This window comes from Lutjanus erythropterus, chromosome 2 (genome assembly GCF_056507025.1).
Source record: "Lutjanus erythropterus isolate fLutEry1 chromosome 2, fLutEry1.hap2, whole genome shotgun sequence".
NCBI classification, from domain to species: Eukaryota; Metazoa; Chordata; class Actinopteri; order Lutjaniformes; family Lutjanidae; genus Lutjanus; species Lutjanus erythropterus.
The window spans coordinates 20,721,117-20,745,532 of NC_139318.1; the positions used below are offsets into that span (position 1 = coordinate 20,721,117).

Genomic DNA, 24,416 nt, shown 5'->3' on the forward strand with positions numbered 1-24,416 from the left:
ACAAGTTATTAGCTTCATCTGGAAGCTTGTGATGCTGTCTTATCCAACCCAGATGTTCTGGCTGTTGCAGATGTGGTCGAGTCGCTGCTTTAGGAATGCCTTGATATGAGTGGAGTTAATTAAAAGATTTACACTTTGTTCATTGTCTGGTATGTAGTATCATTTGTTATTCTATCATTAAGTCTTTATATAGCAGTGTGAAGTAACTTTGTTCCCAGAATTACAAACCAAAAGAATAAAAAAAAGCTCAACTCATGAAAAGATTGGACCTATAACGGACCCCTCAAGGACACCACATGAAGACACCAACCCTCTGATCACTGAAGATCCCAAGAGAGGAACAGGACCAGATAAAGTATGTATTAAAAATGCAAAGCCAGTGTTTGATGTGCTCAAGCAGGAGAGTCAAAATGTCATTATGATCGAGGCAAACTCACTACTTTTATTGATGATTTGTTTTTTTTTTATTGGCTTGCAGGTAATGTCAAGGTAATGTCAAGTAAACCTAATGAAAACCAAAAGAGCAACATTATTCATTGCCGTAGAAGTCATTTCAACCAAAAGCTGTAAAACTAGATAAACCGCTGATTTTGCGATCCGTGTGTGTGAAGGTAACATTATGTCATCCAGTATTTACTGATATGACACTTCATATTTACAATAGATCTTCTCAGTGTGTGTGCAGAGTCATTGTGTGTTTGATCAAGCCTGAAGGCCGACATCAGGTGTTGGAGCACTTGACTGTCTGTCTGCGTTTCATGTGTGTGACTGTGACCACAATAAAAGCTGAGGTATTGTAATGAGCTGTTGCATGAATGGTTATGTCTGTTATTACAGATGCTTTCAGTGACCATGCAGCTGTCTGACATCATGAGAGATCTCAGTCTGATCTCAGTCTTTCAGCCAGACAGGCTTACAGCTCGCAGCAATTTACTGCAGTGGTAGTTAGAGAAGATACAATCATACACCACATGAGCTTCACTGGTTTGTAAAGCTATGTATTTATTTAATGATACAGTTTTCTTTGCATTTTGATTGTGTTTTTTAATAAAGTCTGGAATCACTTTTTGGTTTGTTTATTGTGAAGTCAGTGCATGATGTTGAATGGCCCTTTTTGTTTTATCCTTTGCCTTGTCGTGAGAAGTGGAAAAACAGACAGTTACTTAAGTATTTTGTTCTTTTTCTTCTCTCTGTATTTTCCAGTAGCATTTGTTTATTTGTTCACTGACTGAAGTAACATTTCAGTGCTCCATCTTTTTTATTTATTTGTGGCAGAAGATACTTTTGGGCAAAGTTTGGCCTAGTACCTCTGGCATTACCCTCCTTATAGGTAACACCAGCAAAGATGTGTAATTTGTATCACAAGTGTTACTGTGTGTTTTTACTCTTACATAAAAAATGTGTCATTTTTTACATGATGATAATTTGACATGCATTGAATTTTGCAAAACTCTCTTACAGTTAAGATTCAAAGTATTGCACTATCTCTCGTTTATAATATAGCAAATAAATGGTTGTCCAGATGACCAAACGCCATTCAATCACACTTTTAACAAACCTGATTGAAATAAATGAAAGATAACCTTCTGATTAGTTGTATTATCATTATTCTTTTGTTACTCTGTGTGCCGATGAGATTGGGAAATAATATTTCATAAAACCCTTTTATACTTGTCCAGGGTGAACCCCGCCTCTCGCCCAATGTCAGCTGGGATAGGCTCTGGCAACCCGCGACCCTTCTGGAATAAGCGGCTACAGACAATGAATGAATCAATGAAACCCTTTTATATTGCCAAAGCAATAAGGCAACACCAGTGGCAAAAACACGGGGAATGTAGTTTTTAAATAAATGCCAAAAAAAAAGCTTAAAAAAAATATTAAGCTGTCATATATGTGAATTCATAAATTCAATGAGTTTAAATGTTAGATAAATAAATACATATAAGTTTGAGGTTTTGCCTGGCTGTACATTTAAAACCATTAGATGTTAAATAAACACAGACTTGTCTATCCAGGTTCAGCTGCAGCTCCTGTCTCTCTGAAAGCAATGATTGGCAGGAAACCAGTTTGGATCATGTGACTTGAGACTTATTTTTACTGGAGCCATCTGAATTTTCTTCTACAGACCATCAGCAGATGAAAATGTGGAAGTATGGCTGCAACAGTTCCAAGGATCCTGCTATTCTTGCTGATCAGGTAGGATTACAGGCATCTGTAAAGCGAATAACTAACTGTAACCTATTTATATAAGGCACCTATATGTTTTCAAAATGTTAAACTGAACGTTATTTATTACAATGTCAAAAATAAGTTTTCTTCCTGTTGTTAACAGTAGTGATAGCTTTCATTTCTGTTTGTACAATGGATGGTTAAATTTGCAACAAACGTACCAACAACAAAATAAAACAAAGTGAAACATAATTATATACAGCAGTGTTCCTGACCACATATAGCCCATATATAGCATACCAGAAAAACATTAGGATAGTTTGTCATTTGTCAAAAAATATCTTTTGCTGTAACTTTTGTATCAGGAAAACTTAAACAGACATTCATGTGAAGGATATTGTTTATAGACATTTTTGCCCCTGGGGACTGAATTCTACTTTTCAAACATTTGCTTATCCACTGAACTCCCCCACCTTTACTTCACATGTTGACTGACATGATGTTGACAAGTTTTATTTCAGTCATAAATAGACTGTTAGTGGATTTCATCTTGAGTTAACTCAAAAGATTCCCAGTCACAAAATACCCACAGTGTTTCATACACCATGTACGTATGTGCTTGTCTGTGTAATTCACAGTCAATGTTGGAGAAAATGTTTCTACAATTTTCCTAAATCCTGCACGCAAGCTGTTAAATCAAAGTATGTAATTATAAAAATATGTTTAAAGGATTAAAGTAAAGTAAAAGCACTCAATGCAGAAAATGCCCCCTGTCACTGTTATATCATTGGATGATTATGACATGTACATTCATGTAAAAACAGGATTTTTAAGTTAGTTAAGGTGGAGCTGAAATAAGACTGCATCATTTTTTTTAATCTGCTGATTATTTTCTTGATTAATTGATTGATTTTTGGCTTTTAAGAGTTGAGAACATAATGATAAATTCTATCACAATTACGCCTTCACAGTACTTGTTTTGTCAAACCAAACCCCAAAATTATTACAGATGAATTAAGATTTTTAACATATGTAAAATAAAAAGCAGCAAAATCTAATATTTGTGGAGCCATTAAATGGTTTGCATGAAAAGTGACTTCAACAATTTTTTTTTTAAATAATTACCATTAACAATAGTGTAAATTGTGTGATCCACTAGTCATTTTAAATGTAATGTTGGATAGTGTAGTGTTGGCTTAATTTACAACAAAACATCACATTCTATTTTTAAATTTTGCATGTTTTAATGTAAATTTCTTAATTGTAAAGTAACTAATAACTAAAGCTGTGGTGTAAAAGGTACCATATATCCCGCTGAGGTGTAGTTGAGTAAAAATAGAAAGAGGCATGAGAAAAAAAATACTCGTCAAAATGCATTAATAACATTAATAACAACTGAATTCAGATTAGTGGAACTGAGCCATTGTTAATGTTATTAGTAGCACCTGTGCTTTTCAAAATGTGATTCTTATATTGCAGGCATTATTTATTTTTGATTTAATTTACACAATAAAGGTAATAACTAACAATATAAAAACCTTTTTTAAAACTCTGCTTTGAGCAGGACTGTCATGTGGATGAAGGTGATGAGAATCCTGAGCGTGGAAACTGGACCAACAAGACAGAGTACATGCTCTCTATGGTTGGCTATGCTGTTGGTCTGGGAAATATCTGGAGATTTCCATATCTAGCGTACAAGAATGGAGGGGGTAATTATTTGGCATCGGTGTCAAGAACATTACTTATTATAACATTGTTGTAAGTATTATGAGTATCAAGAAAAGTGTTTATTCCTGTGAGCAGGTGCCTTTCTCATTCCCTATTTCCTGATGTTGGCCTTGTGTGGAGTTCCTCTTTACTTCCTGGAAAATGCCATTGGTCAGTTTTGCAGCCAAGGTCCAATCAACATCTGGAGAGCAGTGCCGATACTGCAGGGTAAGCCTGAAAGACCCCACACCTAAGATATCAAATGTGACCGTGATGTGAATGTGTAAAATACTGTTCACCTGTTAGACAGAAATTTAAATTATTGTAGAAAGAGCTGCAACTATCAGTTATTTCTATTATTGTTTAATTTTTCAAATTAATAGATTTATTCATTAGTCTATAAAATGAACCATCTGGAAAATGTCAGTCAAGCTATTGCAGCAAATACTCACATTTCAGAACCTGGAACTGGCAAGTTTGTTAAATTTGACTGAAAAACTTACAATAACAATTAAATTTTTTTCCTTCAATGGACTGCTCAGTTATTCGATTAATTTCTATAGCTCTACATGTAAGACAGTACAGTAATAGGCAACTGGACTTGATAGAGTTCTTGAAGACATTTCGCCTCTCATCCAAGAGGCTTCTTAAGTTCTGAAGTTCTCAGAAGAACTCTATCAAGTCCAGTTGCCTACTACAAACCTTGATACGAACACCATGACCGGGATGACTGAGAATACAGACAAATACAGTAATAGACAGTACTGTAAAAGATCCTCTAGAGATGACTGTCAAATAAAGATCTCAACCGTTACTAATAATTAGTATAATAAATGATGGAATTAGCATAATTGTAAGTTCAATATTTAATCTAAATCAATAATATTTGTAACTAAAGTTTGAAGAATACTGTACTATTTTAATAGTGGAAAGTGCTTTAAGGGTCTTGCTTTGCCCAGCAGAACAGGCAAAGAGAGCAGATGAAAGTCTGTAATTTAATGTTTATAGTATTTTATATTGCAAATTGCATTTATGCATTATTATATAGTTTTTTTATACAGTTTTTATTTATGTTAAACATAAATAAAAACAGAATTAAATGATTTACCAATACTTTTTTCTTCGTTTTTTATTTTTACTTTGGTGATTCGACTTCAAAGTTGGGACTGGGGTAACAAACGAATGGAAAAACTTGGGTGATAAAGGGATATCCTCAGCCATTCACACACATGGATGGGGTTAGGTTCATCACTTTGTGGGTAATTGCGTGTGCAAATCGTCCAGTAGTTTAAGAACAATTCTCAATGCACGGAATTTCAGGATTTCATGATCTACAATCCAAAATATCATTCAAAGAATCCAGAGAAATCTCTGCATGTAAGGGGCAAAGCTGAAATCTAACATTAGATACCCGTGACCTTTGACCCCTTAGCTGGCACTGCATGAAAAACTGCATTTAAAAAACACATTATTGTAGACGGGATACTACATGGACTCAAGAATGGGATTCCTGCCTCTACAAATGCAAGTTAAGATCCAACCATGCAAACTGAAAGCTAGATATCAGCATCATCCAGAAACACTGCAGACTTATCTGGGACCCAAGCTGAAGGACCATCCAGATTTGTTGCCAGCGCTAACTTCAAAATGGGGGGGTATATTGGTTCCCATGTCATGACTAACTGTCACATCTGTGAAGGCACCATCAATACTGAAAGACACATACAGGTTTTGGAGCAACATCTGCTGCCATACAGATGGCGTCTTTTTCAGGGACATCCTTGCTTATTTCAGCAAGAAAATGCCAAAACATGTTCTGCATGCATGAAGCCCAAAATATAACAACAGAGATGCTAGACTGCTGAACACCTGAAGCTGTATATCAATCAAGAATGAGAAAGAATTTTCCTTTCAAAACTTCAACAGTGTCCACAGTTCCCAAACACATACTGAGCGTTGTTAAAAGAAAAGATGATATATCACAGTGGTAAACATATCCCTGTCCCAACTTTTTTGGAACGTGTCGCAGGCATCAAAATTCAGAATGAGTATATATTTACAAGAAAAACAGTAATGTTCATTAGAACATTAAATTGAACATTAAATTGACTATGAAATATCTTTTCTTTGTAATGTATTCAATTGAATATTGGTCAAAGTTTTTGCAGATGATTGCATTCTGTTTTTGTTAACATTTGACACAAATTCCAACTTTTGTTGAATCATGGTTGTATTATCTTTTCCAGGTGTTGGCCTTTCCGTGGTTATGGTGAACACATTGGTGTCAATTTACTATAATGTCATCATCGCCTACAGCCTGTACTACATGTTTGCTTCCTTCCAGTTTCCTCTGCCGTGGTCCAGCTGCCTCAGCTGGGCTGACAGTAAATGCAGCCACACACCTACAGGTGCGTCCCCATTCATCACCTTTACCTGTGAAGATGTGTTGATCAAATCTGCTAATTGAATTATGCTGATCTTACACTTTTGACATTAGTTCCACTTTGAGTTTTAACTGAACTGAACAAAAATAGCATAATTTGGTAAAGATGAAGAAGGTTGTTTGAAGTATCCTCAAACCTGTCTAAGAAGAGCATTTCAGCGTCTTTGATCAGTATCATTATTATGCAAGACGTTCACTGGTCCTGTCACCTTTTCCAGTGTATTGCAATGTAAGTGGTGTTGTAGTGGCCAACTGGACTCAACTGGAGAACAGTACTTGTCCTTCATCCAACATGATCTCAGTTCCAGTGCAGAGCCCGAGTGAACAGTACTGGGAGTAAGAATCACACACTAAAACAAACAAGCACAGATACAAAACACTGCTGTGGTTACAGTCAGATGTCTCTCCTCCTCAGTCGAGTGGCTCTGCAGAGATCCAGCGGTCTAGATGAAACTGGACCAGTACTTTGGCACTTGGCCCTCTGTTTGCTGGTGAGCTCCATGGTTGTTGCTGCAGCGCTCATCAGAGGCATCAAGTCTTCAGGCAAAGTAAGTCCTCAGAGCAAGTCCTAGTCTACAGTTTGTGAAGATCAAGTTCTCCCTCAAGTACAGGAAAAGCATAATTATGTGCTGTTATGTGTTATCTAGGAATATACAAGCCATGGTTCATACATTCATTTTCTTAAAGGGACAGTTTTATGAGCTACTTATCCGTAGTCAGCGAATTTCCTACAGTAGATGGTGGTTGAATGCCTGCAGTATGGAGAAGTATTGCTTTGCTTCCTACATCGATACTCCTATTGCTTCTCCAAACTGGAGACGTGCCAGCCACCATCTACTGCAGATTATACACTGACTATAGATAAGTACTTCATACAACCCCACTTCAAAAAACCCAAACTATTCCTTAAGGTACTTGCATTGCTCTGTGATCAGCTCACACACCTGGTATATGTATTTGTGGCTTTTGTCTCTCCAGGTTGTGTATTTCACATCTACATTTCCTTATGTGGTGATTTTGATCTTGGTGATCAGAGGAGTGACACTGGAGGGAGCTAGAGATGGGATCGAGTTCTTCATTGGTTCCAAATCCAATTTGACTAAATTGACTGAAGGGCAGGTAAGAACCAAACTATCACTGTTTACAACACAAGGCTAAGACAGTTAAATCTGCAGCCTCGCAGCTCCATGAGGCACGGTTTCACTTTATGCTGAATGCTAATGTAAGCATGCTAACATTCTCTCAGTGACAGCACTAAATACAAACTCGAGGTTGATGGGCGTGGAGGTATTTTATCATAAACCAAAGTACTGGAAAAATTATGGCAATCTATCCAATAATTGTTGTGACATTTCACTGAAAAAGACAAACGTGAATCTCATGGTAATGCTAATGACACCTCAGGATCTTACCAAATTCAGTGGGATTAGTCATCTAGAAACCATGAATGTCTGTATCACTGACATAGATATAGACAACATGACAGCTCCCCAAAAGTGAGGCCAAAACATCTTGATTGCCCCCGGGTGGCTGCCTGCAATACAGGACATAAATCCTACATTTTAGTAGACGGGTTTTGCCAAACTAAAAGATAAAAGTACAAATCAAATAAACTTTTCCCAGATATGGTTTCTGTCATTTTGGGCAGTTTTTTATCAGACTGTTGTGTGTTGAAGTGTTTTATTTTTCTGATAAGTTTGGTTTTAATTAATTCTTTGATGCTATAAAAAGTGGGTTTCACATCATTATTCACAGCTGATCCCTGGTCATGACTAAGTTGCCTGGCTGTATGGGAGGGAACTCAAAAGCCACCCCCTTCTCCCCCATCCTCATACCAAGATCACCACTGCACAGACTTTGACTCCAAATAATGTCACCAGCGGCACATGGCAGCTTTCATATCAGGAATATTTTGGCTCAATTTTTGTACAGTGGGAGGACATGCAGGCATGTTGTCCATCTTTGTTTATCTCAATGGTCTGTACAAATTTTCGTGGTGGAATGGACTCACAGATGAGCATTGCCATGACTAAAAAGTTGGCAAAATATGTCCAATATCAGTCTTTTAAAACATGTTTTAAAACGTGTTTTAGGTCTGGAGGGATGGAGCATCTCAGACTCTTTTTTCCCTCGCCATTGGTATGGGGGGACTTTTGACTCTTGGTTCCTATAGCAACTTCCACAACAACATGTTCCTGGACTCAGTTGTTGTGTCCTTCATTAACCATGGTAAGAGTACACCGTTTCAGCTTAAGCCCTATTTCAAATCAAGTTTACTTATTTTTGCATCTTCACTATTGAGAAAGAAATGATTATCAGAGCTAAGTACAGATCTAACAATATCACATTGTAAATACTTAATTTAGTAAATATTAAAGGGATAGCTTAGATTATTTGAAGGGGGCTGTGTGAGGTACTTATCAACAGTCAGTGTGTTACCTACAGTAGCTGCTGGTCGGCACGCCACCAATGTGACGAAACAGAGAGGAGTACCAGCACAGAAGCTAAGCAGTGTGGACAGGGTCAGCAACAAAAGGTAATTTAGCCACCTATAAAAGGTTCAAGTAAAGACGAATTCATATCACTTAAAGTGTACACCATATTTAGAATATTTTCACCACTTTGTTTTGTCACCAGACAGACTTTTCTGTTATGGTTTTTAAAGGGGGGTGAAGAGAGAGGGGATGACACGCAGCAAAGGGCCACAGGCAGGAGTTGAACCAGCAGCCGCTGCAGATGACTAGCAGCCTCACTACATGGGGCAGACGCTCTACCAACTGAGCTAAACAGCTACCGCCCGACAGACTTTACTGATGGGAAACTATTATATAAGCCAAAAATTGCTCTTGCCAAACCAACCAAATTCTGTAGGCAAATTCAGTAATTTTACCTCACAGAATGCAGCAGTTGCTGGTCTACTCCTGCCTCGATCTGTTAGTTTGTTTGTGTTATTGTGTGACTTTGGTGATTCCAAACTATCCTTTTAAAATACCAAAGTCACACAACAACAGAAACAAACTCACAGATCAAGGCAGTAGTATAGCAGAAACTCCCATGGTCTGAAAGGTAAAATTACTGATTTCACCTATGGAGTCTGGTAGGTTTGGATAGAGCGAAGTTTAGTTTAGTTTAGTTTAGTTTAGTTTAGTTTAGTTTAGTTTAGTTTAGTTTGGTTTAGTTGCACTCTCTATATACATACAAAAATGACAATACAAATAATAAAAACCTTGGAACAATGTGCAGGAGAGGTTGGAAGCCAAAAAAGGCTTATGAAAATACTTCCCCTATAAATAGCAATGGTCATACTTCAAGGTATCAAAACTAAGTAGTAATATAAAAAATGGCTTATGTAACAAGGGTTTTGTATTGTAAAAGTCAGTCTGAAGTAAAGAGTAAACACTTTCTAAAAATAACATACATGTAAACCATGTCAACTGATATTCAGGTGGACCTTAAAATACCTTTTGTTGCTGACCCTGGTCCACTGAGCTTCTGTGTTGGTCCCCCTCTGCTTCTTCAAATTTACAGCATGCTGTCCACCATCTACTGTAAGTAATGCAAATGAATATGGATATATATACCTTATACTGTACATCCCCACATCAAATAATGTGGACTATCCCTTTAACGCCACTATGTATAGATTTTGAAAATATCTGATTTAGGTGCCCCTGTGTGGTAGTATAAAAAAGACACTGTGGTGAACAGCAATACAGTGGGACCAATGAGTCCTTAGAGAGAGACATTCATAGCTGTTGCTTTCATTTTCTGTAGCTAGATATAAGCTTCAAGGCAATGGTTTGAGTCCAGCTATTTTATGTAGGAGGCCTTGTTATGTTTGAATACCTTTACCTTGTGTACCTGAGGTAGTTATAAATCTCCAGTACATATGAAATAGACCAGGATACGTTACATGACTATTTTCTTCCTAGGTACAAGTGTGTTTGCAGGCATCGCCATCTTTTCTATTCTGGGACACATGGCTCATGTGTATGGAAAGCCTGTTGGAGCGGTGGTGAGGGAAGGTCAGACACCTACAATATCAGTGCACTTTTTAAAATTGTTAAAAAGCTGCTATATATTCTCTGATGTTTTGCTTCTCCGTCTTTGTGCAGGATTTGGCCTGGCATTCATTGCATATCCAGATGCTTTAGCTAAGCTTCCCATTTCCAGTCTCTGGTCTGTCCTGTTTTTCTTCATGCTGTTCATAGTTGGCCTGGATTCTCAGTTTACATTATTTGGTGAGATTGTCATCACCAGTGGTTTGGCATATATCTGAATATCAACCTATACCAAAGCACCTTTCTGGCTGACTGAATGTCATCTCTGTTCTTGTCGTTAGAGGTGATCATTACCTGTCTAAGTGATGCCTTCCCTACAATCTTAAAATCCAAACGTGCTTCACTGACTATAGCAACTTGTTCCATCATCTTCCTCCTGGGACTACCATGTGTCACGAGGGTACTGTAAATCAGAAGGCTGTGACTTTATTACTACTGTCTGACATTATTACCCTGCTTACCTGCAGTGCTTCTGTGTGTGTTTGCATGTGTGACAGGCAGGAATATACTGGGTAACGCTAATTGACCAGTTTACTTCCAGCTGGGTGCTCCTTATTTTGGCTCTCATAGAGGTCACTGGCTTCTTCTACATATATGGTAAGCATAAATGCTATGCTTAACATTTTATAAATGAAACTTAACATGTTGTTTCATCCTGGCAACCTACTGAACAGTTGTAAACATGAAGTGCAGTTATTGTGCTACTTTGTTGTCATAGATCTGTATGTCACCCAGCTTATCTTCTCAATTTTTATTTTAGTTCCAACTGTCTTTGTTACCTAAATTTGCAAAATTTTGCTGGTGAGTGACTAAAGGATAAGGCTGATGATAATCCATATTTTTCTAACAGTAAGCAAACACCATGAAAAGACTATGACTAGCAATTGATTAGTCAGTTTCTTGGCACTTTCAGATTTTTGTATCTGCTCTGTGGTAGCCAACCCCATTCACTCCTCGTGAAGATGTTAAATAGATGATAAATATATAGGCTTTCATTTTTAAACACAACTAAAGACAAAATATATGGGACACAGACACAACACATTACATAGTCACAGCAGGGCAGGATTTTTAAAATAATTTTTAAACAGATGAACTTGCTTTTTTTTACACAGAAATGTGTAGTTCTTATCATTTGGAGGGTTGCACAGCTGTGCATAGAAAGAAAAAATCAACCAGTGTGGTCCTGTGGTCAGTATTATAGCTTCAGCTGTGGACCTTTAATATACCATGAATTTCTTTACAGCATTGTGAGATTGATTCAAAATACACTACAGCACTCATGTTCATCATATTGAAGTAACATGTCACCCAGTGCAACAGTGTTGGACAACAATGGAGGTCTGTGGTGAATAAGCTTCAGCTTCAGATTTTGGCATCACACAAGATAATCTCGCATAAGAAGAATTCATTGTTGGTTTGGGGCTTTTCATGGGATTTGTTGACAAGAAGTAAAATATATAATATCACCTAACTTTAACTCTTTAAACCAGCATGTCTTTTTGGAGAAATGGACATGTTAAGGAACATGTAAATAATTCAGATAAACATTGATTGATTTCCCCTCTATCAATTTTGCAGTGGTTTTCTATGGCTTATAAAAATAGCACATTTTGACCAGCAGTTGACTGAGTGTTTGACTGATTTATGCATGAGCACCAGATGTGGCTTTCTATTGACCTGAGCTGTGCACATGTACATGTTATATATATCTGTGTGTGTGTGTGTGTGTGTGTGTGTGTGTGTGTGTGTGTGTGTGTGTGTGTGTGTGTGTGTGTGTGTGTGTGTGTGTGTGTGTTCCAGGGGGGAACCGTTTAATTAAAGACATTGAGATGATGCTTGGAAAAAAGAGCTTTTGGTTTTGGCTGTGGTGGAGGGTGTGTTGGTTCTTCATCAGCCCCTGCATCACTGTGGTGAGTGCAACAGCTCCTTTGTTATTTACTTAATGTAAACTACTATTTTTCAGTAGATAATCTGGACAACTATATTGAAATAAAAGCAGAAAATTTACTTTAAAAATGTACATAGTGCACTATAGTAAATGTATTTTATAGCTGTGAGTGACCAATCTGGCATTACCGTAATGAAGCAATAGCTTAATTAAAATTGAAATTGATAATATTCACATACATGGGCAGAGATTCAGGGGCTAGTCCTCAGCAAAGCAAACACAAAGAGAGGATGAGCATTAGATCTTAATAAATTCAACAAAGTAAAAAGCTTGGTTCATAACAACAAGGCTGGGGCGCTGGACAGAGCTGCTCCTGCGAACATCTTTGACATGAAGGTTCCAGGTTATAAAGTCTGTGTATGCCAGTGACTAGATGTCCTGTTCAACAGTAACTTTTTTTTCAGGTGATCCTGGTCTGGTCTCTTGTAACCTTTGTGCCCCCCACCTATGGAAAGGTCCAGTACCCAGTGTGGGGCTTGACTCTGGGCTGGTGCATGGTTGCGTTCATTCTCATCTGGATCCCTGTCGTTGCTGTCTATAAGCTGATGAGAGCACAGGGAGGCCCCTGGAAGGTGTGTGTGATTTCTTTATAGTAATTATCATCAAGTTATGCCCTTTCAAGTGTGCACTCATATTAATGATCCAGTTGTACCATCCTTCCTACAGCGTCTGAAGTCACTGTGCTCTCCCTCTGAGGACTGGCATCCTTACTTGGACATCCATCGAGGAGAACGCTATTCACAAGAACGCTGTCGCCAAAGAAGAGCAGTGTCAACAAACGACAAGGAAATGTAAATGCAATCTTGCCACCAGTTTGTATAGTAACATACTAATGTGTCACATATACATTTATTGTGCTGTAGATTCAGATAAAAGTGACTGAAAAGGAACAACTATCAAACTGAATGCTAAACTAAATGCGTCTTCTCACCTAATCACCTTTACTCAAAACTTAACACCCACATATGGTACAAAAATGTAGTTATGAAAAATCAGACCTGCTATTATCAGTTAATTTAAGAGGTCACTTACCAACCACTGCTGTTACGTGAGGTTTATGTTGAGTTTTTTGTCTGGGTTTCAGGTCAACTACCTCATCGTTAACATACCTAATGGATCATTTCAGCGCTAATGACACCAAATCTCTGTTCCGTCGCAGTAGAGCTGAGTGATCTAAAATTATGTATCTTCTCAATGTACCTTTGCCAGATGTCCGATGATGTTTAAGACTCTGTCTACATATCAGGTGGTAATGAGCTGAGATGATGTGACATGACATGACATGACATGACATGACATGAGTTAATTCAGATATATTTCATTTTCTCCTGAAAAATTTATTTCTTGCTTAACTTAAATGCGTGTGTGTGTGTGTGTGTGTGTGTGTGTGTGTGTGTGTGTGTGTGTGTGTGTGTGTGTGTGTGTGTGTGTGTGTGAAAACTAGAAAGCTCGAATTTATATTATATGCAAGTATTAAAGTATTAGTGGCAGAATTTGGTAAGTTTTACATTTTAAAAGGTGGTGCTTTTTCCCTTGTTTTCTCGTACATCATTTCAATTTTAGTTATTTCATTTCAAATCAAGTAGGGACAAGACACTGAGACAGTAACTGTGTTGACAAATTATATCAATCATGTAAATATTGTGTGTCCATGTGTTTTAATGAGAATATGTACTTGTGTGTTTTCTGTAAGTACATTGTAGAAATATACAATATGTTTTTGCCTTTTTCTTTCTGCTATAGTGTTTTCATGATACAGGAATATCTAAGTTTGATACAATACCTTGAAAAATATTGATATTCAAAACCATTTTCAATACCATGAAAAAACTTTACTCAACATTTAGGGATAGAATTTTTGTGAGTGAATAGATGACTAAACATTTTTGTTGCTAATCTTTGACATTCAAAGTAATTTGTCGATTTATGGTTTTATAATTTTATTGTCTCTAAAAATACATACAACGCACAAAAAACCATCAGAGATCTGAAGTTGCTTGAAACACGATGTTTATTTACATCAGTTACAGGTGTTGCAGAGCTGTTCTTGAATGGGCCTTAGTTGGGTGGTCTTACGTTACATGATACTCGACCCAGCTCCTAACTTGAGAACAACCAGTATGAAGTTCATCCATGGACTTTTTAAGCCCAGTTGCAGCACTTGCAGCTGTCATCGAACACCAGACCAACAGCACAGTGCTGGAGGTAGGTCTGTCCCTGGTTGCAACTATAGAAGTGGTTCTTGTTGGTTGGATCAGGGTAGACTCCATTAGCCTTGCCAGCACAGAAACCAGATCCACCGCTGCTGCTGCTGCCACCACTGCTGCTGCCGCCACTGCTGCTGCCACCGCCGCTAGGCTGGGGCTGGGGCTGAGCGTGGGTTGGACTCACTGGAGGCAGGGGGTCAATACGAGCACTGCAGGCTGAGGAGAGAAATTAAAGAGTTAAAAAAAGATGTAAACAAGCCTCAGTATGTTAGGATATGTAGTTCATGCTTACAAGCTCCAGTTCCCAGTCCGCTCTTGATGGTGCTGATCAGGGGGTATTTTCCCTGGCCACAGAAAGTGCCACTGAAGTCATCAAGATCCAAGCTCCACACCATGGCTCCTCCGAAACCGCTCTGCTTCAGCCACTGAATCTGTAGAGCACATTAGAGGCAAAACAAAGTGTTAAAAAAACTTTAAAAAATCAGTGTTTCTGTCAGGAATTCAGATAATGAAGTACCACTTCATACCTTAATCTGGAAGCTCTTAACATTGTCATATCCAACCCAGGTTCCCTGGTTGTAGGCATATGGCACCTGCTGGGGGGCGTCCCAAGCCTGAGTGGCTCCTTGTTTCAGGAAGGTGCAGATCTGATGGGAGGGAGAGATTTAAGGTTAGGGATCTACACAACACATGTGCATACAGTATATTTCCCCGCCGTATACTGTAGTATATGCAGAAAAAAGAAGCACAAACCTCATAGTAGGCCCAGAAGCCAGCCTGACGGGTGAAAGGTCCAGCAGGTCCGGGTCCACTGGCGGGAGCGCCCACAGCAGTGTTAGAGGAAGCCAGACGGAAGGTGTGGCCGTAGGTGGGGAAACCAACCAGCAGCTTCTCAGCAGGGGCACCGTTGCTCTTCCAGTAGTTCATGGCGTAGTCCTACACATCAGAGAGTACAGGCTGGCATGAGAGTCTGTTTTGTAATAACATTTGTATTAATTTACAGCAGGAGTGCTCACTCACCACATTGAAGTAGATCATGGATCCCTGGTCAGCAGGGCCCTTGTACAGTGGGCTGTTCTCTCCAACATTGTGCTCCCAAGAACCGTGGAAGTCATAGGTCATGACGTGGAAGTAGTCCAGCACACTGCCAAAGAAACAAACATGAGGATTAATGTTTAGTGATGGTTGTTCTCTGGACAACAAATGTGACAGAATGTAATGTTTGCATGTGTCTGCTTGTGTACTTACGCTCCGATCTGGGCAATCTGGTAGCCAGACTCGATGGTTCCCTTTCCAGCAGAGACGGCAGCAGTCAGCATCAGACGAGGACGGTTGGTCTTCTTGCCCTCAGCCTCAAAGGCGCTCATCAGCTCCTACAGACAGACGAGAGAGAAATGTTTAAAGTTTCTGTATCATTACTTTTTTAAACTGACAAAGTTTTAAACTTAGAAAGTTTGTACATTAAAACCTTCAATTTAATGGAATTTGATGACTGTATTTCCTGTATTGGTTCTATGAGATCTCCTGGATAGATTTCTTCCCAAAACCCTTAAAAAGGAATATCATATATACAATGTATATGAAGGTATGCAGGTGATGTGCCAAAACAGCAATAATGGCTTTGCTACCTCTGATTCCCACTGCACAGTGGAGAAGTTGTTTTTGCCACACCAATCCACACCAGGAGCAGCAACTCTCTGGTATTGTCAGACTAACTGGAGTTTGACTCGGATAAGCTTACTTTTACAATTATTGACTTATTATCCTCCATTTTTGTTGTTTTTTGTTTTTCCACTTTTCTCTTGCAGTTTGGATGAGTTAAGACAACAAAACTAAAACTATCCACTTTTGTTGTAGGTTCAGGAAAAGATTGTAGTTCAGGTTAAAACAGACGGCTAACCACATGTTAGAAAGTATTTCTGACTGAAGGCTAACTTCCCCCATGTGCATTAAAACCTGGATTCATTTGAAGCCAGAAGCGATTGCAAAGCAATATAACCAACCTGGACCAGGACGGTGTAGCGCTCCTTGTCCGCAGGAGGAGATCCACGAGAGCCAGGGTACTCCCAGTCAATATCCAGACCATCAAACTGGTACTGACGCAAGAAACTGATGACGCTGTTGATGAAGGTCTGACGGTTGGCAGCAGAGGAAACCATGGCGGTGAACCTGGAGACAGGAAGACAGGCAGAGTGTTTCTGTCTGTGCTATAAGTTTGTCTTGGTGAGAATACTGATGCTCATTTGATTACTATAGTACTCACTTCTGAGTACCAAAGTTCCATCCTCCGATGGCCAGCAGGGTCTTCAGGTTGCTGTTCCTGCAAGAAGCAACAACATCCACTTTAACCTCTGTGTGACTGCAAGCTAAAATGCAGTCATCAAAGGTGTTTTCATGTGTGCTGAAATCACACTGTGAACATTTGTGTATACTAACTGGTTCTTCAGGGCCTGGAACTGTCCATAGAGTTTCTCATCGTCCCACTCGTAGGTCTTGATCATGTTGGAGTCCATTCCAGCAAAGGCATAGATGAGGTGGTCACAGAGACATGGGTCAATGTTGGTGGGGAAATACTTGCCTGCTCCGGGACGGTACTGTCCCCAGTTAGTGAAATAACAGGAGAGGATGTAGGATGATCCTGTAATATATGGAACAATCAGGATTATATTATGTCTCCAACTTGAATACGTCCAAATATATTACACTGCAAATTAATGGATGAATAGTGTAAATACCTAGCTGCACATGCAGCAGGAGAGCCAGTCCTGAAGAGAGAAGAGACAAATTTAGAGAGGTGAGGAGAAGGCAGGTTAAGTAAAATGTGTAGTAACAAAGTTTCAAAAGTCTCTATAAGAAAAGGAACTCAGCTTACCAACGCAGATAAGTAGCTTGCCCATGGTGCCTCTGTACAACGAACTGAGGGCCAACAGAATCTTTTATACTCCTCAGTTCCTCGCCATATCTGCAATATGTGACAAATGTATTTGATATGGTTTGACTATTCAGCAAAACTCAAACGTCAAACTCTTTGGTTTGTTTGGTCAAGACCAGAGTTGCTCTGAATTGACGGAAAATACTGATAACCTTCATGTGGTTTTTGATAATATAATCTGATTAAATGAAATATTTTCAAGGTTACCGTTGTCCTCATGTGTACAAGAGCTCCATCTGATGGTCATCTAGCTCAAAAGAAATCCAGATTCCGAAGATCACACTTTGTGTTCTTTTCATTACATAGATTATTCATTCAATTTGTTAAAATATGTTCCTTCACCCCTAAATAACGTATTTCTTGCTTAATGTAGTTTATGTTTATCCCTGACCTGTTATTGTGAGTTCACTTGTGAACCCAAATGCAAGACACAGAGGAGACGGGCTTCAGGAGGTTTATTGATGTTACTTCTAGTTGTGGAATACAGATGATGGAAGAGAGTAAATGAGCAAGGTTGGGTGGTGTGCACAGGCTGGAGATGGACAAGAGTAACAGACAGACAGAGAAACAAATCACAAAAATCATGGAAAACTTGAAAACTAGACTGGGAGTGACCACGAATCATCCAGCAATGGATGGATGGATGGATGGATGGATGGATGGATGGATGGATGGATGGAGGGTGTCCAGAGGAGGGACTCAAGGGCACGTGGCCTGGGCCCTGAAAAATGGAGGGCTGGACATCAGGCAGGCAGACTGAAGGCTGGACAGGAACAAAGCAGCAAGGCAAAGAGCGAAGACGAAACCACTCTGAATCATAATCTTGGTTTTGTCTCTTGCTTTTAGAAAAATGAAAAAACTGAATGAAGCTGGTGGTGCAGACACTGTTTTGATGACTCACTGTGATAATGCCCAACACTGATGTGATGTGATGAGTATGGAACAACATTCCTCCTACTTTTAAAGGGACAGTTCGCTCAAAAAAAAAAAAAAAAGATGAAATACTTTCTTTCAACGGTAGAAATAAAATAGTTCTTACATGAAATTGCTCACAACAAGTTTGGTAGATTATCTTGAGAAAACAGGTGATGATTTCAGGAAAGAGGAATTGCTTTGGAGCTTTTCAAATTTTTATCCCTGCCAGGCATAAGCTGAGAGGGGATCACGTAATAGCTTCCACATGCATGTGTGTACATGAGTGCATGTGTGAGTGTGTTGGTGTGTGCGTGCATGCATGATCACTGCACCCAGAGCTTGTCTGCAGCTAATCTAGAATACTTTCACCACGCAGTAGGGATGGCATTGCAGTTGGTGCTTCACCATCTGCTGCCTGACGGGGATTTGCTCTCTTTCTTTCCAAGCTCAGCAACTCACACCAAAATAATCTAGATGGATAGCACTACTGGGCAGCGGAAAAATATACATTTTTGATTAAGCTATAATCATATATTAATGCATTACAAACCAAACAAAAGTGTGAACTGAATTAACAGAAAACAATTCCAACTCAGAATTATTCAAAGATCTCCATGTGCCCTCTGTAAGATCAATAGCTTTTAAATGCTTCAGGGTTCAGAACTCAGTACATATCGGTGAAGGTTGTCAATATATGAGTTTGACAGAGGTAGTAAAACCAGAATTCAAAATGCGTCTAAATGCTGTGTAAAAAAGTCAAAGAGCTAATTTAATTATGTATGGGTAGTGATAAATTTACTCTCATATTAAAATCTACCTGGATATTCACCAAGAGAATTCTAACTATTACATAATGTATTTTTTACAATAAAGTACACAAAATGTTGATTAGTCGGTTAACTGCTAGTTAACCATTAGTTAATGAGTCACTCCTACTCAAATTTTGTAGTGTTGCTAATGATTAGTTAATGATCAATACATAAAGAAACAAGTGAGGAAGGAATCAGGAATGACTTGATGATTGATGAATTGTCAGAAAGTAAGTGGAGGACTATATAGTGATGAGCTTCTAGAGAACAGACTAGGAGATCCTATATTAATGAATTATTAGGTAATGGTTACTTCATGAATATCTGTAAATCAATCATACTGAGCACTTTCTTTATGAATGGTTTCTGAATAACCCTGAAGCAGCCAATGAACGATACAAACTTAGTCATGACTGTCCATTAACCATTTAAGGTGATGATGAATTAATGTTTCAGTACTCAGCAACTATCCAGTATTATGTGTTACTTTACTTTAGGTCATCATAAAGCAATGAGGGTCTATTCACTAACTACTCAGTATTATACCACCTTATCTGAAAGGACACTAAAAGGTTATATAGTGATAATCAGTTACTACACAGTGTTATGAATCACTTTAACACAAAAAGGGTAAATAATCATATGATAACGAGGTACCACTCAGTAACTACTCAATATTATGTACCTCTTTACTTTACACATTATGACATATTAGACTGAGAAGTTGGTAAACGACACACATTTTGAGTTTAAATACATTTTCCTTCATTTTTTTTTTGAGCCAATTTCATTTGATTCATCAATGGGGTAATTAAGTACAGAGAAGACATTTAGACAGTATTTATGTTGACAAATTATAGCTATTGTGGAAAATATTTTTTTTCAACATATTTGTGTGTTCAAGTGTTTTAATGAGAATATGTGATCATGTGTGTTAGTATATTATAGTGTTAGTGTCATATGTAGTATATTGTAGAAATAACCTCTTTTGCTGCAATATTTAACTGTTTTCATGCTGAACTTTGATGTGGCTTTATCTGCAGTAACCATTACTGTTTACAGTCATATTGTCTTGTGAATGAAGACATTTTTTTGTTGCTCATGTCTGATGTTCACTGAGTCTGCAACTAATAACTTTATTTTGTGGTTGACTTTTTCTGTTGATTTGTGGTTTTATAATTTTATTGTCTCTAAAAATACATACAGCACACAAGAAACCATCAGAGATCTGAAGTTGCTTGAAACACGATGTTTATTTACATCAGTTACAGGTGTTGCAGAGCTGTTCTTGAATGGGCCTTAGTTGGGTGGTCTTACATTACATGATACTTGACCCAGCTCCTAACTTGACAACAGTCAGTATGAAGTTCATCCACGGACTTTTTAAGCCCAGCTGCAGCACTTGCAGCTGTCATCGTACACCAGACCAGCAGCACAGTGCTGGACGTAGGTCTGTCCCTGGTTGCAATGATAGAACTGGTTCTTGTTGGTTGGGTCGGGGTAGACTCCATTAGCCTTGCCAGCACAGAAACCAGATCCACCGCTGCTGCTGCCACCACTGCTGCTGCCACCGCCACCGGGCTGGGGCTGAGCGTGGGTTGGACTCACTGGAGGGAGGGGGTCAGTACGAGCACTGCAGGCTGAGGAGAGAAATTAAAGAGTTAAAAAAAAACATGTAACCAAGCCTCGATATGTTAGGATATGTAGTTCATGCTTACAAGCTCCAGTTCCCAGTCCGCTCTTGATGGTGCTGATCAGGGGGTATTTTCCCTGGCCACAGAAAGTGCCACTGAAGTCGTCAAGATCCAAGCTCCACACCATGGCTCCTCCGAAACCGCTCTGCTTCAGCCACTGAATCTGTAGAGCACATTAGAGGCAAAACAAAGTGTTAAAAAAAACTTTAAAAAATCAGTGTTTATGTCAGGAATTCAGATAATGAAGTACCACTTCATACCTTAATCTGGAAGCTCTTAACATTGTCATATCCAACCCAGGTTCCCTGGTTGTAGGCATATGGCACCTGCTGGGGGGCGTCCCAAGCCTGAGTGGCTCCTTGCTTCAGGAAGGTGCAGATCTGATGGGAGGGAGAGATTTAAGGTTAGGGATCTACACAACACATGTGCATACAGTATATTTCCCCGTCGTATACTGTAGTATATGCAGAAAAAAGAAGCACAAACCTCATAGTAGGCCCAGAAGCCAGCCTGACGGGTGAAAGGTCCAGCAGGTCCAGGTCCACTGGCGGGAGCGCCCACAGCAGTGTTAGAGGAAGCCAGACGGAAGGTGTGGCCGTAGGTGGGGAAACCAACCAGCAGCTTCTCAGCGGGGGCACCGTTGCTCTTCCAGTAGTTCATGGCGTAGTCCTACACATCAGAGAGTACAGGCTGGCATGAGAGTCTGTTTTGTAATAACATTTGTATTAATTTACAGCAAGAGTGCTCACTCACCACATTGAAGTAGATCATGGATCCCTGGTCAGCAGGGCCCTTGTACAGTGGGCTGTTCTCTCCAACATTGTGCTCCCAAGAACCGTGGAAGTCATAGGTCATGACGTGGAAGTAGTCCAGCACACTGCCAAAGAAACAAACATGAGGATTAATGTTTAGTGATGGTTGTTCTCGGGACAACAAATGTGACAGAATGTAATGTTTGCATGTGTCTGCTTGTGTACTTACGCTCCGATCTGGGCAATCTGGTAGCCAGACTCGATGGTTCCCTTTCCGCCAGAGACGGCAGCAGTCAGCATCAGACGAGGACGGTTGGTCTTCTTGCCCTCAGCCTCAAAGGCGCTCATCAGCTCCTACAGACAGACAAGAAGAGAGAAATGTTTAAAGTTTCTGTATCATTACTTTTTTTTAAACTGACAAAGTTTTAAACTTAGAAAGTTTGTACATTAAAACCTTCAATTTAATGGAATTTGATGACTGTATTTCCTGTATTGGTTCTATGGGATCTCCTGGATAGAAACCCTTAAAAAGAAATATCATATATACAATGTATATGCAGGTATGCAGGTGATGTGCCAAAACAGCAATAATGGCTTTGCTACCTCTGATTCCCGCTACACAGTGGAAAATTCGTTTTGCCACACCAATCCACACCAGGAGCAGCAACTGTCTTGTATTGTGGGACTAACTGGAGTTTGACTCGGATAAGCTTACTTTTACAATTATTGACTTATTATCCTCCATTTTTGTTGTTTTTTGTTTTTCCACTTTTCTCTTGCAGTTTGGATGACTTTATCTACTTTTGTTGTCGGTACAAGAAAAGATCGTAGTTCAGGTTAAAACAGATGGCTAACCACACGTTAGAAAGTATTTCTGACTGAAGACTTACTTCCTCCATGTGCATTAAAACCTGTATTCATTTGAAGCCAGAAGCGATTGCAAAGCAATATAACCAACCTGGACCAGGACGGTGTAGCGCTCCTTGTCCGCAGGAGGAGAGCCACGAGAACCAGGGTACTCCCAGTCAATATCCAGACCATCAAACTGGTACTGACGCAGGAAACTGATGACGCTGTTGATGAAGGTCTGACGGTTGGCAGCAGTGGAAACCATGGCGGTGAACCTGGAGACAGGAAGACAGGCAGAGTGTTTCTGTCTGTGCTATAAGTTTGTCTTGGTGAGAATACTGATGCTCATTTGATTACTATAGTACTCACTTCTGAGTACCAAAGTTCCATCCTCCGATGGCCAGCAGGGTCTTCAGGTTGCTGTTCCTGCAAGAAGCAACATCCACTTTAACCTCTGTGTGACTGCAAGCTAAAATGCAGTCATCAAAGGTGTTTTCATGTGTGCTGAAATCACACTGTGAACATTTGTGTATACTAACTGGTTCTTCAGGGCCTGGAACTGTCCGTAGAGTTTCTCATCGTCCCACTCGTAGGTCTTGATCATGTTGGAGTCCATTCCAGCAAAGGCATAGATGAGGTGGTCACAGAGACATGGGTCAATGTTGGTGGGGAAATACTTGCCTGCTCCGGGACGGTACTGTCCCCAGTTAGTGAAATAACAGGAGAGGATGTAGGATGATCCTGTAATATATGGAACAATCAGGATTATATTATGTCACCAACTTAAATACGTCCAAATATGTTTCACTGCAAATTAATGGATGAATAGTGTAAATACCTAGCTGCACATGCAGCAGGAGAGCCAGTCCTGAAGAGAGAAGAGACAAATTTAGAGAGGTGAGGAGAAGGCAGGTTAAGTAAAATGTGTAGTAACAAAGTTTCAAAAGTCTCTATAAGAAAAGGAACTCAGCTTACCAACGCAGATAAGTAGCTTGCCCATGGTGCCTCTGTACAACGAACTGAGGGCCAACAGACTCTTTTATACTCCTCAGTTCCTCGCCATATCTGCAATATGTGACAAATGTATTTGATATGGTTTGACTATTCAGCAAAACTCAAAAGTCAAACTCATTGATTTGTTTGGTCAAGACCAGAGTTGCTCTGAATTGGTGGAAAATGCTGATAACCTTCATGTGCCTTTTGATAATATAATCTGATTAAATGAAATATTTTCATGGTTACCGTTATCTGAAAAGTGCAGCACCAAATTCCCCTACAGTAGAGCTGAATGGTGTCTAATTATATGTCTTCTCATTCACCTTCACCAAATGTCTTAAATCATTTGAAGACTGTACATATCAGGTTGCAGTTGTTGCTCTGTCTGGTGATATTACAAATCTTGCCTTGTGTGCCAAATGGCTCCTTCTGTCCTCATGTGTACAAGAGCTCCATCTGATGGTCATCTAGCTCAAAAGAAATCCAGATTCTCAAGATCACACTTTGTGTTCTTTTCATTACATAGATTATTCATTCAATTTGTTAAAATATGTTCCTTCACCCCTAAAAAAATGTATTCCTTGCTTAATGTAGTTTATGTTTATCCCTGACCTGTTATTGTGAGTTCACTTGTGAACCCAAATGCAAGACACAGAGGAGACGGGCTTCAGGAGGTTTATTGATGTTACTTCTAGTTGTGGAATACAGATGATGGAAGAGAGTAAATGAGCAAGGTTGGGTGGTGTGCACAGGCTGGAGATGGACAAGAGTAACAGACAGACAGAGAAACAAATCACAAAAATCATGGAAAACTTGAAAACTAGACTGGGAGTGACCACGAATCATCCAGCAATGGATGGATGGATGGATGGATGGATGGTGTCCAGAGGAGGGACTCAAGGGCAAGTGGCCTGGGCCCTGAAAAATGGAG

General features: G+C 39.4%; 3 protein-coding genes across 3 annotated transcripts; 1 reads left to right on the forward strand and 2 right to left on the reverse strand.

Annotated features, from left to right (window-relative positions):
• Positions 1–2,136: 2,136 nt before the first annotated feature.
• LOC146331469 (sodium- and chloride-dependent neutral and basic amino acid transporter B(0+)-like) lies at positions 2,137–13,589 on the forward strand. Its single transcript, XM_084731440.1, has 14 exons — positions 2,137–2,196; positions 3,734–3,878; positions 3,973–4,104; positions 6,123–6,284; positions 6,538–6,655; positions 6,735–6,867; positions 7,298–7,438; positions 8,413–8,548; positions 10,252–10,560; positions 10,662–10,780; positions 10,878–10,977; positions 12,184–12,293; positions 12,736–12,903; positions 12,998–13,589. Exons 1-14 carry the CDS (start codon positions 2,137–2,139, stop codon positions 13,124–13,126), a joined length of 1,962 nt encoding a protein of 653 aa, XP_084587566.1. The 3' UTR covers positions 13,127–13,589.
• A 735-nt stretch (positions 13,590–14,324) lies between these two features.
• On the reverse strand, positions 14,325–17,502 carry LOC146331470 (acidic mammalian chitinase-like). The gene is made up of 11 exons (XM_084731464.1): positions 17,411–17,502; positions 17,274–17,303; positions 16,975–17,176; positions 16,802–16,858; positions 16,542–16,707; positions 15,787–15,911; positions 15,559–15,682; positions 15,292–15,474; positions 15,066–15,185; positions 14,831–14,969; positions 14,325–14,754 (listed from the first exon to the last, which is right to left on the reverse strand). Exons 1-11 carry the CDS (start codon positions 17,433–17,435, stop codon positions 14,474–14,476), a joined length of 1,452 nt encoding a protein of 483 aa, XP_084587590.1. The 5' UTR covers positions 17,436–17,502; the 3' UTR covers positions 14,325–14,473.
• Positions 17,503–20,423: 2,921 nt separating this feature from the next.
• On the reverse strand, positions 20,424–23,567 carry LOC146331471 (acidic mammalian chitinase-like). Its single transcript, XM_084731478.1, has 11 exons — positions 23,465–23,567; positions 23,328–23,357; positions 23,029–23,230; positions 22,859–22,915; positions 22,599–22,764; positions 21,870–21,994; positions 21,642–21,765; positions 21,375–21,557; positions 21,149–21,268; positions 20,913–21,051; positions 20,424–20,834 (listed from the first exon to the last, which is right to left on the reverse strand). Exons 1-11 carry the CDS (start codon positions 23,487–23,489, stop codon positions 20,578–20,580), a joined length of 1,428 nt encoding a protein of 475 aa, XP_084587604.1. The 5' UTR covers positions 23,490–23,567; the 3' UTR covers positions 20,424–20,577.
• Between the last annotated feature and the right edge of the window lie 849 nt (positions 23,568–24,416).